The 16,757-nt window shown below is 37.9% G+C and overlaps 1 protein-coding gene across 7 annotated transcripts in view; it reads left to right on the forward strand.

Moving 5' to 3' along the window:
* The window catches only part of LOC132683053 (uncharacterized), a 50,816-nt gene that overhangs the window by 9,744 nt on the left and 24,315 nt on the right, over positions 1–16,757 (forward strand). The window contains exons 2-5 of one of the 7 annotated variants that reach the window (XR_009612027.3): positions 8,522–8,584; positions 9,507–9,619; positions 9,794–9,870; positions 14,447–14,919. Coding sequence is in view for 3 of the 7 variants with exons in the window: in XM_060638590.3 (XP_060494573.1) it covers positions 8,522–8,584; positions 9,794–9,829 (99 nt within the window). In the remaining 4 variants the exon portion in view is untranslated. The other 6 variants (XR_009612028.3, XR_009612031.3, XM_060638590.3 and 3 more) reach the window with 6 other exon arrangements.

The following is a 16,757-nucleotide window of genomic DNA, read 5'->3' on the forward strand; positions in this document are numbered from 1 at the left end:
TCAAGGGTACAGTGGGGTGTCAGGAATAGAGGTATTGAAGTGCTTCAGGGACCCCAGTCAGTCTTCTCTCTTGTCCATATTTCTTCTCTGTCTTTCTCGTGGCAACACAGCACCCTCCTTTCCTCAGTTCCATAGCAGATCATGGTTGCCAGTTGTTCCTGAGCTATAGGTGTTGCAGTCAAGCCACCCAGAAAAAGGCCCATCTTTCTGTCCCTCACAGTTCTTAGGGATGGGTCTGATTGGCTCACTTGGATCCAGTGACCACCCTTAGTCTAATAAACTGTGACCCAGAGGCAGGGTGATTGATATTTAAGAAGCATAGCAACTCCTTTTATCCATGGGAATATAGATGGAAAAGAAGAAGCATTCCAGTTGATAGTCTCTCTACATTTCCTCTTTACTTGACAAAAGACAGAGTTGATGGAAGTGTGTACTTGGTTAGTTTTTAATGATCACTAGTTTTGGTGTATTGATACACTATCCCTTTGAGTATCTAATATCAGCATCTCTGCATCTCTGCCAGTTGACTGATATATATTAAGGACCATAAACAAAATTAGTTCATTTTTAAAATGGTCACATTTATTTGTAAATTATTAGCCCAGATCTATTCAAATGCAGACATGCTTTGTTCTAGTCTGGATATACAATCAAATTAATTTAAATAACTTTAATCAGCTTCAAAAACAGCAAATTCCAAGACAATTAGGTTAACTTTAAGAACTCATATTTATTGAGTTAACAGATGGTAAATTAAAAAACAATGAAGCTAATTTTTAAAATCATTCATTGAATTAAAAAAACAGACATTTAACAAAACTGTTTTTAAGCTGTTTTTTCATCCCAATATGCATATTTTAAGATTCCAATTTGGGGAACTTCTGGGAAGACACCAAATGAGTTGCAGTATGTGAACATTCTTCCAGTGGATTACTTTTTTAAAGGATTTAGAACCACCTGAAAAAGAATTTTATGAATCACCAATAAAGATACAAGAAATAAGCATATTCTAGAGATTGGAAGGAATGAAGAGTCTACTTCATCAATTCCAATTTACTCTCTAACATGCTGCTCCTATGGCCTTCTATGTTGCTGGCCCTGACACACTTTGAGAGTTTCCTGTGCTAACAGAGTGAAAGTTATTCCTAGCCAGAATTGCATTTCTGCATTTTAATGGTCAAGCAGAAGACTTCCCTTTGATGGCTTCTTGGGCCTTGTGTACCAATGACCTGAAATATATTGTAAATGCTAGAAGCTGACTCTGCAAGCTTACAAGAAAAGGGGACTTCTGTGGAAGCCCACTGACGACGTGGGATCTTCTCCCCTTGGGCTCCCACTTTGCTGGGTCTCCTTGCAGTTTTTGGAAATAGAGCAATGAACGTATCCCAACACATGAATTTTACCGGAAATTGGTCATTTCCATATGCAAGTTCAATCATTTCTCCCACTTCCTGTGGTTTTATAGATAGAATTGGAGATACCATCATGGCTACATTAAGATACGTCACCTGCGTTGTACTTGCTATGATTGGTTTTAACATGATGGCATACTGAAAACTATAGTTATATATGTAGAAATGCAGTTACTACATAAAAACATTTGAAATAGATTTGTTTAATGGCTGCTTGATCAATTGGCATTATAGTTTTTTCTTTACCTTGGAGAGTTGCAAACTATAATATAATTTATTTTAAGGTCCTAGTAACCCATTGTCTAAGATCTGGTTTTACTTTATGTTTTAAATCTTACGTTACTTGGTCAGTAATGTTGATAATCATATTTACTGGTTTTGGTAGACCAATTTATTAGTTACAATTTGAGTTTCAGACACTTAGAAACATAAAAACACATTTATTATTGAAGTTATGGTAGTAAAAATTATCTTATTGCATAAATATCTTCTTGCATTTGAAACTACTTAGCCCCATCCCCTTTTTGCCTCGAAATAATTGTTTTTCTAATAACCTTCTGATAATATGAGGCTTTTTAGGAATGTAATTATAACAATATAGTGGGATGGACTATATTGTTTTTAATTAAACAAGAACAGGTAAAAATAAGAATAAATTGTGACTAGATGAAAAATTCAGGAAGTGAAATTTCAATTTGCAGGAATAGAAATTAGGGATATAGAAGAAGAACTTCATAAGTGGTCTAAACATCCAAAGGAAATGAAAAAAAGTTAAAAGGGTAAGAGGAAATTGGATAGACACATTTTGGAGATTTAACTTAGAATGTAAGCTCCTTGAGAGCAATAAACATCTTATTATTGTAACACTACCCCTAACAGAGGGCTTAACACACAGTATATGCTATTAGTATTAGACAAACATTTCTTATATTTAAGAATAAAATAATGGGTGTTCCTCCGAAAACAGAGCATGTGGATCAGAAGTAAAAATCAAAGTTTGTAACTTTTTCTGTGTAAAAACTGCAGTAAGATTGTAAGACTTATTTTGAGCAAAACTAAGAAGTAGAGATAAATGCCTAGTCACAGGCTGGTAAATTTTTAACTTTCTAGAACGAACAAAAAAATTCCTGCAAGTGTCTAAGAAAACAGATACTCTTGTAGTCTGTCTTCATACTTCTTTTACAGAACTGGAGCTTTTTTAAGACCAAAGGTAAATTTTTACATACTTCTAAGTAAAACAAGTTTGACTCTTTAAGTTTTATGCCTACCCAATTATTGGCTCATACGTAAAAGCAACAGAAGAAAATTTTTAACTTGGGAAGGTCTTAGAAAGTATAACAACAAAGGGTACTTAACTGCAAAAGTTGCAGAGATATCATCCAGATCACTCAGTGGTCAGATATATAAGAAATCAAGAATGGGAAATTTCAGGAAAAAGTTTAGCCTTAACTAAGCATCGAAGGTCAAGACAAAGTAATAAATGAATAAAACATAGTGAAAATTGAAATGAATTAAGAATTGATGTTGATCACCGCATGGTTTTCTTTACTAAGGGAGCAATGTTTTCAATAAAATAATCCTAAAAGCTTTTTTTAATTTTTAAATGAAGAGCCTGTAACTAATAACCACCATGTGGAAAAAGAAGGTGGAGAAAACAAATGCATTAGCAGTTGCTGCTTTAGTTTTAAATCTTTAGATAAGAAGGCATTTAGGATAGTCATGAGCAATTCCAAATGGATACTAGTTGAGTGGGAAGAAAAATATCTATTTTATAAATAATTGTAGAAGATAAAAATAAACAAAACAGTCCAAAAGACAAAATGGAAAGGAAACAATAAGGAATGATTGAAAAGAAGAAAACATAGAATAAGTGCAGCCAAGCTCAAAAATTATGACAAGTATAAATGTCTTAAATTTCTCTATTCAAATGGGAAGATCTTCACATTAAATTAAAATGAAAGTCGTATGATTTGGTGGTGCTTAATAGAGTCATACTTAAAGATAAATGACATGGAAATACTTTTTAAAAGGGCAAAGATTTTGCAGCCTAACGTGCTCACATCTAAAGCAGATAAAGCAATAGCAGAATTACAAAAGAGACTATTTTATAATAATTATTAATATAACATTAGTAAAGGAATAATGACACTGAAAAATAATGCATTAAATAACTTAAAACATAAAGTAATTTAACATGCTTTTTATTTAAAAAAAATTTTTAATGTTTATTTATTTTTGAGAGAGAAAGGGAGAGAGAGGGACAGAGCACAAGCAGGGGAGGGGCAGAGAGAGAGGGAGACACAGAATCCTAAGCAGGCTCTAGGCTTTGAGCTGTCAGCACACAGCCCCAGTCGGGGCTCTAACCCAGGAACCGTGAGATCATGACCTGAGCTGAAGTCAGACGCTTAACCGACTGGGCCACTCAGGCACCCTTTAGCATGCTTTTTATGATGGAGCAAAACAGTGAAAATAATGTATATCCAAGCAGCAGTGCAAAAGTTTACAAAATTAGAAACTTAAACTAATGAAATATTTCACATCGGTAAATTAAATAAGAAGTAAATGATTATTATGATAGATTGCTTTTTAAACACAGTGTTGGACAGAATTTAACACTTGTTCCTGATAAAATGATAAAAAGAAAAAATAAACTGTGTTTTAACATGATAATAAATTTGTTTAACCAATAGTCAAAATTAATGTAAAAATACTAGAAATATACATCTTTAAAAACAGAGGTGGGTAGAAGTTGGTATAGTGGTTCTGCCATAGTAATTGTTATTAAACATTATTTTAAAGCCCTTATCAATATAATAAAACATACTAAAGGAAAAAGTATGTTTGAAAACCCAAAGAAGTGAACAAAAATGTGTATAGACCTAATTAATTAGTGAAATCTTGGAAGACATATGACTCTTCACATAAACCAATAGTATTTCTAAATATTAGCAATCATTAGCTTAAACACAAACCTCTAAAAGATTTATTTTACAAGAACAACAAGATATGTAAAACTCTGAGTTTAAACAGAAATATGCTACCTACCTAGATAAAACTGTTTGAGAGCTATAAAAATATTAAGTTAATCAAAATATTGGTTTCTGATTTTGAAAAGGTAACATTTTTAAATTGTTAATTATTTCCAAAGTATAGATTTAATGGGGAATCTAATAATCATGTCTCTTTTGTTTTTCACATTTTGAGGTAATGGTGAGAAGAACTTGATTTTCACATAAATCTGGAAAAGAAAGTAGGCAAGAATAGTAGAAATCATTTCTGAGAAAGAAAAATAATGAGAGCAGACTAGTCTTATCAAATATTAAAATATATTATAAAGTTATAATAACTAAAATCATGTGATACTGGCACCAAAATAGATTAATTAGGAAAAATAAGTGGTTAACAATTATATAATAACAAAATATTTGATAATGTTAGAACACAAACCAATGGAAAGGGAAAATATTTTACAGTGTGTGGACTGATTAACTGTTTGAAAAAAAAACAATTTATATACTCATGATACACAAAATAGCAACACTTAACACATAGGAAATCTAAAGGGACTTGGTTTTAAAGATTTAGAATACTGTAACAAATTGCAAAGTGAAAAATAAAATAGATTTGATTTATATAAAGATAGCAGCAAAACAAACAGTAGGCTAGGTACAATTATTTGAACATAACAAAAGGGTTAATTATCGTATTATTAACAGAAGCTCATACAAACTCCACAGCTAAAAACTAATACATGAGATAAAATAGAAGCCTATTTAGCCAATATATGAGATAAGACTAAAATCACATTTCACAAAAGATGAAATATGACACATTTGCAAACATAAAAACATTCAGCCTTACTAATAATCAATTGAATATATACTAAAACAAAAATAAGCTGTATTTAGGCTTAATCAATTATTTTAACTTTAATGTCAAGGATTTACATTCCCAGCTGATACAGATTATTTTCATTTAGATAAACTTACCCTCTGGAGAAAGTGGGAAACCTGGATAAAATCTAGCAAATATTTGTTTAAAAGCATCCTAGAGCTTTAAGGTGGAGAGGATTGGAGAAGCCAAAAACCCAGAGAGTAGGCAATCCAAGAGAGATCTCACTTACACAACTACCTGTTAGAAGGTAAAACACCACTTGACAAAGATATCACCCAGAGGCTCAAATTATCTGTACAATTTTTCATTCACAATGTCTGGCAATAAAATTAACCAGTCATACCTGTAGACCAGATAACAGACTTTAAAATATCTGTAATTAATAAATTAACAAAATTAGATGAGCAGATAGGGAATTTCTGCATATTATTGGTAACTATATAAAAACCAAATGGAAATTCTGGAACTAAGAAGTAAACTGACAGAAATTAAAAACTCAATGGATGGGTTTAAGAACAGATTAGAAACAGCTGAAGAACAGATTGATGAACTGGAAGGCAAAGCAATAGAAAATTTAATGTTAGTACCCAGAGTTAGCAAGGTACAGTGGAAAATGGTTTCTTCTTACATAACTGGTGGCATGTAAATCTATGTAATACTTTTTGGAAATGCTTTGGTGATGTAAATCAGATATTAGAACAAAAAAGAGGGGCACCTCGGTGGCTCAGTCTGGGGCTGAGACTTCAGCTCAGGTCATGAGCTCACAGTTCATGACTTTGAGCCCCACATTTGGCTCCCAGCTGTCAGTCTGTCAGCACAGAGCCCACTCTGGACTCACTGTCCCCCTCTTTCTGCCCCTCCCCCTCTTGTGCTCTCCCAAAAATAAATAAATATTTTTTTAAAAAATAAACAAAAAAATTTGTATGTTTTGACCCAGTAATCTTATGTCTAGGAGTATCTATTACAGAAATAATTTTTTTTTTAATTTTTTAAATTAAAAAAATTGTTTTTACATTTATTTATTTTTGAGAGACAGAGAGAGAGAGAGAGAGATAGAGCACAAGTGGGGCAGGGGCAGGGAGAGAAGGAGACACAGAATCCGAAGCAGGCTCCAGGCTCTGAGCTGTCAGCACAGAGCCTGACGCGGGGCTCAAACCCACAAACCACGAGATCGTGACCTGAGCTGAAGTCGGATGCTCAACCGACTGAGCCACCCAGGTGCCCCTACAGAAATAATTTTTTTACTGTGAATTGTTTTATGTATAAAGATGTTCACTACAGAATTACTCATTATACTAACTACAGGGTGCAATGTTTTAAGTGCTTTACTTCAATTTATGCAGTTAATCCTCACAAAAAACCCAAGGAGGTAGAGGTTGTTACCACTAATATCCTCATTTTATAGATGAGAACAATAAAACCTTGAGAGGTCAAGTAGCTTGCTCGAGATTATGGAACTAGTGAGTAGAGAAACAAATGTTTGAACCAGGCTGCCTGCCTCCACAGCTTGCACTTGAACCTGCCCTGGGCTTTTGGAAGCAACCTAGATAGCTAAGAACTGGAGACTTGCCAAATAAGTGATATCCCCAGTCTATGTAATATTATGCGGGTATTAAAAATGAGCATCACCAACACTTTTAGCAGCATGGGAAATAATTCTGATATAATATGAAGAGGGAAAAAAATCAAAATCCTAGAATTACACCAAATAAAAAAGATATGTACAAATATGATGGGAAGCAAATATCCCCAAAGGCTAATAACAATTATGTGAGGTTAGTAGCACTAGTTTTCCGTTTCTCTTCTTCCATTCTTCATTTTCTCAAAATTTTAATGGTGAGTTTCATATATATATATATATATTATGCTTCATATAGAAAATACCATTAACTATATGTAAAAAGTAGTAGTTTATTGGGTAAGAACCTGGGTTCTGGAAGCAGACTGCCTATGTCACCACTTACTAGGTATGTGACCTTGGGCAGGTTGTTGAACTTTTGTTTCTTAGTTTGTAAGTTTATCCTATAAAATGAGGATAATTTTAGTATGTATCTGATAGGGTAATTGTAAGGATTAAATGTGCTTAAAATGTATTTAGAACAGTGTCTGAAACTGAAGTATGTAAGCATGATCTAGTGTTGTTATTCTGCAAACAGGCCTCATTGTTTTAGACCCTGAGTGACCAGACAAAATGACAATTCCCCCCTGCCAGTCCTTTGCTAGGCACATACATTAGCAACAAGTTTTGTTTCTAGATATAGATCTTTGTCCTTACTATGAATTCCCCAATGCAGAGATGTCTAGGAACCAAGAACTGTTGGCTAAGGAGACACTTCCGAACCCTTTCCAAGAAGCAGTGATAATCAAATGTCTGATGTGTTTTTTATTTTAGAGAAGTTCAGCCTCCTTGCCTGTGTCACATCTCTGAGACCTGTACAAGAGTGATTGAAGCTACCCCTTGAAGCCAATATTACATGAACGTCATCAGCAGTGAATTAGAGAAAATATTTATCTATTTCCCCAATTTTACCCTTCTCTGTTAAAATTTTTTTTTTCAACGTTTTTTATTTATTTTTGGGACAGAGAGAGACAGAGCATGAACGGGGGAGGGGCAGAGAGAGAGGGAGACACAGAATCGGAAACAGGCTCCAGGCTCCGAGCCATCAGCCCAGAGCCTGACGCGGGGCTTGAACTCACAGACCGCGAGATCGTGACCTGGCTGAAGTCGGACGCTTAACCGACTGCGCCACCCAGGCGCCCCTACCCTTCTCTGAATGAATGACTTTCTACCGGCTCCGTGATCTGACAGTCCAAGTAACAACAGAAAGCTGTTTAAGAAATAGGACACTTGTTGTAACTTGATTTTTCTGAATTGAACACCCCAGGGGGACTGAAAATGTGCTTCAAAACTTTTTTCCACTTGGCCGATCCAAAAAGTTTGGAAAATTTTTATAGAATTTCCTCATTCCTTAAAACAGTTTCATTGAAATTGTAAAAGAAAAAAAAAAAAAAAGATCTGTTAGATGCCAGGATTTACTGTTAGCTGTCTTAATGGCTAATGAAATGATAAGACCTTGCAATAACCCCTGCCAATTAAAAATTAACAGGTGCTTGCCAGGTAGAATATTGCATTACCTGTAAGAGAAAAGGATGCAGATTGGTATTTCACACATTTGTGGGAATGATCACCTTTGACGTGTGTCTCTGGTTTTCAGGACATTGCACGTGTCTGCTCTTGTAAGACTTTGGCTGCAGAACCCAAGTGTGAACCCTGCTCGGTGAGTTAGCTGTTTCCTGAGTGTTGTCTGTCTCTTCCTTGCCTCTGTCAAGACCCTGTGATGTTCACTGTCAGTGTCCTTTGCTTAAACTTTCTAAAAATTCTCAGCTGTCTTTTATGGTAAATGTCTAACAAATTGCTCTAATCGAGTCTGAGTTTTACAGTGTTGCTAAAGAGCTTGCACACAAACCCCCACTTTGTTCCAGGGTTTACCCCAAACCTTTCCCACTCTCTTTCCTAATAGTCATCTTCTAACACAAGACTACTCGTTAAGACATTCACTGTCTAAATCACAGGTCAACATTTCACAGTTAGTGATGACTGGTCCCATGAAGGATGAGAAGAGCATGGTAATAGTGAAATTCCTTTCCCCTTTTACGAAAATAAATCACGAGATTCAACCAGCAAATGGTGAATCAATGGCAAGTCAATAATAAGGTGAGAGATTATGTTACTGAAAAATGACCTCAAGATTAATTTCTTATGTAGATAAATGCTGGACAATTTCTTATTGTCATAGTGTTATTGGAGGTTATTTCAAGTGTTCCTATTGCCACATGAGGTAACGGAATTGAGATGGGCCCCCTCTCTAACAGGCCATCTGTGTCTGAATCTGCAAAAATTTCTAAACAGTTCTGGTCTTCAGTATCTCCACTTGAAAATGGGAGTGATAGTATTAATCTGTTAGGTTATGAAGGCAAAATGTTATAACACGAAACACCTGACAACCAGCAATCACTTCATGAACACTAGTCCTCCCTACCACTGTTTATTTGGATAGAAAATAAATACATAACACAGAACTCTGCTTTCATCTTCAAATATATTATTCTTCATTGATTATTTTATGAATATAATCATTGATTCAGAAAATAAATGGAATTTTTATCCCTCCAACCTTCATTCTTTTATTCATTTCTCAGAGCTTTAATGAGCATCTACTATAAGCTAAGAAGTAAGTGCTGTGGGACACAAAAAGGAGAGTGAAGTACCCATTGTATTCTCATGGAGATTGGAGTCTAGAAAGAGGTTGTATGTATGCATGTATGTATGTATGTATGTATTAAATGCCATTAGAGAAATGAAGTATTAGCTTCGTTTATTAGAAGGAGAAAGTATTTTATCTAGGGTTTCAATTTCTTTTATCTAGGGTTTCAATTTCTTTATCTGTGAAATGTGTAAAATAATCTCTGCCCCGCTGGTCTTTTAGGGGTCTGGAGAAGATCAAAGGGGAGCCTGCATGTGAGATCTCTTTGGAAACCCTGAGGCACTCTGTGAATGAAAAGGGTAAATTTTTTCTCCCTTCCCTTGTACCATAAACGCCATGAGAATGTTTGACAGGGCCTGTTATGTTGGTCTGTAAAAATTTTTGAAGTATATATATAAAAAAAATCACACTGTAAACCTTAAATATTTACAATTTTTATTTGCCAATTAAACATCAGTAAAGAGGGCTAAGTTTTTTTTTTTAATTTTTTTAACATTTATTTATTTTTGAGACAGAGAGAGACAGAGCGTGAACAGGGGAGGGTCAGAGAGAGAGGGAGACACAGAATCCGAAACAGGCTCCAGGCTCTGAGCTGTCAGCACAGAGCCCGACGCGGGGCTCGAACTCACGGACCGTGAGATCATGACCTGAGCTGAAGTCGGACGCTTAATCGACTGAGCCACCCAGGCGCCCCAAGAGGGCTAAGTTTTGATGAAACAATGAACCACTGATGGAATGAAAGAATCCGTGAATGTTATGCACTGAATGTCTGTGCCCCACCCCCCCCACCAACCTCATATGTTGAAATCCCAGCCCCCAATGTGATAGTGTGAGAGGTGGGCCTTTGGGAGGTAATTAGGTTTATATGAGGTCATAAGGGTGGAGCTCGAGTTAGTGCCTTTACAAGAAGGGGGAGATACCAGCATTTCCTCTCCACCACATGAGGACACAGTGAGAAGGCAGCCATCTTCAAGCCAAGAAGAGGGCCCCCACCAAGAACTGAATATACTGGTGCCTTGATCTTGGACCTCCCAGCCTCCGAGCTGTGAAAAAATAAACATCTGCTGTTTAAGCCGCCCACCCTGTGGTATTCTGTCATAGCAGCCTGAGCCGACTATGACAATAAGTGAGAAAATAAATGAGTAAGTCAATGAAGGAAACAAAACAAAGATGCAGAGTAGGAAAACCTACAAAATAAACGAGGAATAAAGGGTTATCTTTGAAAATATGCAGTATAGCTGAGTGTTAGGAGTATGACCCATAGCTAGATGGAAGGATGGATGGACGCAGTGTTCTCAGAGTGTGGTCCGTGGACCAGCGGCATGAGTATCGTGTGGGAACTCATTAGAAATGCAAGTTCCTGGTCCACCAGCCAGTCCTGCTGAGTCTGAAAGTCAGAGGTAGGGCCAGCAGTCTGTGTTTTAGCAATCCCTGTAGATCATTCTGAGACAAAGTAAAGTTTTGAGAACCATTACTTTGTACTAACATGGGGACTTTGGAAATTATTCTGCTGTAATACATTCAGTGTTAATGAAGGTTTTTAGCTGTGGATGGATATAATCAGACCTGTATTTCTAGGATGATGAGTCTTGGAGCTTCGCCTAAAAGAATTTATGGCTTCAATGTAAAAAGGACCATTGGAGATACTGGAAAACACATTGTATTTGCCAAGCCCCAGAGTGACAGATTTTGGTTTTTCCTACTTCCTGATAATATGCACATCATCAGCTAGGAGGCAGAGCAGTGCAGGCACTGCCCCCAGGCACTGAAGAAACCTGCTTGGTCTGCAGAGACCCAGCGGGATGAGAATGTTGAGCTGTCAAATATATCAAATACCAGTCCTCACTGATCTTGGAGAGCCCTCTTAGTCCTGACCAGCTGTGGGGAAACATCAAGTGGACCCTTCCAGACCAAGATAAATGGGCAGCTCTTCCTAAGACTGGCCTAGGTAGCTGCCCTGGCTGAAAATGCAGCTCCGTATTTAGGGCTGGTGGAGACAGGTCTGCCAAAGGGGAGGGCAGTATGGAGGAAAAACGGAAGAGCCTCAAGGGGAAACAGTTGCTTTAAGAAAGAGTCTAGAAGCCCAAAATACAAGCGTCGGGTGGGGAATCAGCGGGGAGAAGAAGGATGAGGGCTTCTCAGAGAAGGACTGCTCAGATGCCCAATCATCTGGGTTTGCCCAAGACACAGGGTGTTCAGGACAATCCCTGTCAAACCAGGGCAGCTGGTCACCCTACAACTGTGTTCCCTCACCTGTGTTGAAGACCATGTGACAGCAGAGAAGTCACCGCTCTAGACCTTGTTTCTCAAAATATTGTCCACAGACTGGCAGCATCAGTATCACCTGGGAGCTTGTTAGAAATGTACCTTCTCAGGCCCACACTAAGGCTGCAGGATCATACCTGCCGGAGAGGAAGAACCCCAGGTGATCTGCAGGCACATGAGTTGAGAAAGACTGCTTTAGAAGATCCTGTGAGCCCTGGGGAAGAAAAAGTAGCACTGGTAGGGAGCAGAGAGAATTTCTTGGCTGTGATCTGGCAAATGTCCAGGTCGGCCAGATTCTATACTGAAACTGTATCAACCGGACCCGGCAAGGAGCAGAAGCATTGAGAAGGTTACACAGTAAGGGGTGCCAGGAATTGAGAGCAGAGAGGTAAAAGGACAGATGACACAAACTAGCCAAGAGGGGCCTCCTGAACTATTAATAGTAGTAGTTGTAGGAATGTAGGAAAGCCAGAAATCCAGCTATTATGTGGCGAGAGTAAAGCTGGAGAAATACTCTTCTGTACCTGTTACCGTGACCCTGTTTCGGTAAAAACAAAAACAAAAACAAAAACAAAAAACAAAAACAAGCTGACGTGGGCTGGGAAATGTGAAATGCGGAGTCACAGCATTGTGGGTAGGCTTGCAGAGGAAGAAAAAAGGATCACCCACTAAAAGTCTCAGCATTAGCATCTTGGCCTTCACTCACTTGCATATTGCTCAGATATGCAAAGCAAGTTCAGTTTTCTCCCTTTTTCTCTACCTGGTCTGATCTTCATGGGCTCCAGCTCTGCATTCTAGCAGGAATAATTTGCACTTAATTAATAGTGTTTCATTTTCTTCCCGCTTGAACATAATTCTTTGACTTTAAACATTCTAACCAGGGGTTCTTAAACTCAAACACACTGCAGAATCACCTAGAGGGCATGTTAAAACACAGATTGCTGGGCCCACCCCCAGGGTTTCTGATTCAGTACATCTGGTAGAAACTTAGAATTTGCATTTCTAAGGAGTTCCCAGTCGATGCTGATATAACTGGTCCGAGGAACACGCTTTACAACCTCTGATTCAAAGTATTCGGCATTTTATTCCCTCCCAAAGGTGATGGTTGCAAAGGTCTTAGATTAAAATGCTTCTCAGATTGGTTGATCTGTTCTATCTTGGATCCAGAACCTGGTCTTCCTGTGTATGGCCAGTATGCAGTGGCACAGGCATGCTTGCATTGCTGGTTCAACACATCTGAAATGGTCTGTATCTTGTTCCACAAGACAAGTCCTTTGGTCACATGCTAGGATGTCCTGGCAAGGTCAATTTGTGATACAAATCTCTAAAAAGCAGCTCTCACTTGTATTTATCTTGCTTCAGACCAGTAGTAGTTTGTGGACTGGCACTGGCCCATGGACCACGTTTTGAGTAATGCTGTTTAGATGACTCAGTCTTTCTCAGATTCTTTACCTCCTTCTTCCTCCTCTTTCCCAAGATAGCATTTGGGTATGCAAGGTGGGGGGGGGGGGTGTCTTATTTTATCCTTGTGACAGCCTCGTATCATGCACCATCCTGTAGATACTCAGTGATCCTCCCTATTGAGGGGCTGGATTCATTCTTTCCCTGGAATGGGGACCACCGAAATGCAAGTAGGTCCCATCTGATCTTTTGGAATGATGTGTGCCGGTCTTCACGACTGCTGCCATAGCCCTGAACACATCCCTTAGTACCCAAGGTCTATCTTCATGGCCTCTGTCCCTGCTCCGAGACCGCCACTAGTCTACCAGTCGTCTCCATGGGAAAGTAAGAAGCTCCAGACACTCCTGTTTCCCACATAAAGGCCATCAGGAGGCAGGAATGCCTTCCGAGTCCTGTGTATCCATCCATCTGCTGCCGCCTCTGTACCATTGCTTCTGAGCCCCTTGGGATTTGGTGTTGAGCCAAATAGCCAGAGCCCGCTAGAGGCAGTGTAGTGCTGGAAGGAGCTTGTAGCCCAGCCAGTTGTTAATTTTTCAGGAATTTGGCCTTCCAGCTGTCCAACGTGGCCATTATTAAAAGTTAAAGGATAACAACATACATTTAAACAAGTTATATTAAAAGCAAAGGTAGTCAATACACAAAATCATCACCTCCTATTTATTTTACTGCGCTGGACTGTTAATCTATGTTTAGCATACGTGTGTGATAGAAATACTGTATAATCGTGTACTGCCACACAGGTCTTCTAAGCCCTGTTCGGTGATACCGTGTTGAGAGCTTCCAATCAGCCAAGGTAGGAGTATTTACGCTGTAGAAATGAGCAAACATTATAAATCAGGGTTCCACTCTCTCTCATCTCCACCTCCCCAAGGCCAGTTGTTAAACATTTACCAACACACCATTGCTTAGAGCCTAAATCTGGGAGTGAGCCACTAATCCACTGGCCTCTAGTCACCCTTTACTTACATAGATGTTACAAAGCTGCTCTTCCCCTAAAGATTAGCTCCTGAAAGGTATCTGTGAAAGAGATATTGAATACTAGAACCTTGATATCATCTTATCTCCTTACCCTACTTTTATCTCTCTTTTCTCTCTACCATCTCTTGGGACCAGAAGAATTGATCTTCTGGTTTTTTATTTCCTCCACAGCTTATCCTCGTACATTAAGGGTGAACATTCATGGCCTAACTTTACTCTCTGGCATTCTTTCCCAAAACGTATAAATTTATTCTAATCATGAGAAAACATGAGACCAAATTGAGGGGCATTCTACAAAACTTCTTCCTAGTTCCCTTCAAAACTGTGAGATCGGGAAAGACAAGAAAAGACCAAGAAACAATCGTAGCTTGGAGAAGGAGACTTGTGTACTAGATTCAATGTGGTATCATAGATTGGCCCCTGGAAAAGAAAGAAAATTGGTAGAAAAACTGAGGAGATCCAAATAAGGTCTGAGTATTGTACCAACGTTGATTTCTTAATTTCAATCATTGTTCCATTGTTATGTAAAATGTTAACATCATATGAAGCTGGATGAAGGGTATATGAGAACTCTATATTATATGTGCAGCTCTTCTGTAAATATACAGTTATTTCTAAATAAAACTAATGATGGGAAAAATTCATGACCTAGGTAATAGATATCTTTTTTTTTTTTTTTCTTGTTCATCATGAATTACTGTTTATTTTATTTATTTTTTTTTTTATTTTTTATTTTTTTTTAATTTTTTTTTTTTTGTTTCACATTCACCTTAGATATCTTTTCTATCCTATGGAAAAAACCTACTATGTGCGTCCACCTGCTTTGTGATATGCAAAAGGCGGGGGGGGGGGGGGGAATGGGGATGGTATAAAATCTTTTTCTAGATAAAGATAAAAAGCTTTACTTTCAAGTGTTTTTTCTTTTGCAGAATAAAAAAAATTATTTTGGATGTTGTAAGCTGAGCATTAACTGTTTCTTTCCCTTTCTTTGTAATCTTGCTGTAATAAAAGTAAGTTTGTAAGCGGTATCTTCAGATGATGGAGAAGACATAGAAAGTAGATTAATATAAATTCAAAATATCACCTTTATTTTGTGTTGATCTGAAAATGGGCCACTGTTCACACAGCTACATTTCTTTCTAAGTGGAAGGAGAGCCAGGAAGAAAAATCCCTGAGCAGAGAAGAGGAAATGTGCTCTAAGGCAATGCTTCTCCAATTTTAATTTGCATTTGCTTCATCTGGGGACCTTGTTAAAATGCAGATTCCTTTTCAATAGGTTTGGGGTGGGGATCCCAAATTAGTCTGATTTTCCAGTAAGTTCCCAGATAATGCCAGCCTGCTGGCCTCTGAGTAGCAAGAGTCAAGGGTCCTTTCTGAGGAATTTCCTCTTCCTTGGCACAGGAGGCATAAGGCAAGTGCTTACCAGCCAGAGGCTTAAAGACACATAAGAAATGCACAGTAAGACCAGAAATAAAGCAGCTAAAACAAAGAAGACGCACATTAATCAAAGTATGACATTATTGCACATACTGAGATGGGGTGAAAGAAGGACTATTCAGGAGGTCACTGGACATGTAAAGCTGTTCTTGAAGTTTAATTTGAAGCCCCAACTAAGAAGCATTGTATGTAGTCATTCCCTTTCACTACACAGGAAAAATGCAACATTTTCTATGAAAGAGGAACTACAGCTTTCAGAATTACTGAATTGTACAGTGCCAATGTACATGAATCTCTTCCCCTCTCCAACGTTTCCAATGATGATAGTTCCTGGAAAATAGTATATCGTTTTTTCAAGCATATGCTCAGTCTACAAAAAAAAATTCTCCCGAAAGTTCTCTTCAAGCTAGGAAAACGGGTAATTGGCCTGTATCAACGGGACAACTCATGCCAGTCAAAACACCATTACAAGAGAATAAAGTGTGAGGCATGTGCATCGGCATGTTTTTACCCCCACCCCATGAGGAGCTTCCAACGTGTGACATGCACTTTCACTGTCTTTTTCAGCATTTAAACTGAGATGTTTTTCTGGAAGCCTTGCTCAGTGGACCTATGGGCCCTCTGGTATTCTTAGACACGATTTATAAATGTTGTGATGAACTTGACCAAAGTAGATCTGGCTTTGCTAATCACTTATTAGTTCTTTGACCCACTATTTCTTTGTTTAAGAAGCAATGTTGCTTGTCTTCGGATACATATTATCCAATTTGCAGAAAATATAAATAATATTGCAAATAGCAAATGAGATCCAGCGTGCGGCTTCCTGCATCCCGGTGGGCACAGTCCTATTTAGTAATAGCTTTCCCTTTCACTGCTGCCACTGGCAGACAGACTGCTTATGCGATCTTTGGCTTCCCTAATGTCTCTTCAGGGATCAATAGAGTGTTTCTTTTTTCCTAGATGCCAACTTCATCTTCTTTATACTTTAAGAATACAGTATCAGTTTAAGAATACTTCAGGAATACAGTATTAGTCTAAAGACCGT

Source organism: Panthera onca, chromosome C2 (genome assembly GCF_046562875.1).
Source record: "Panthera onca isolate mPanOnc1 chromosome C2, mPanOnc1 haplotype 2, whole genome shotgun sequence".
NCBI classification, from domain to species: domain Eukaryota; kingdom Metazoa; phylum Chordata; class Mammalia; order Carnivora; family Felidae; genus Panthera; species Panthera onca.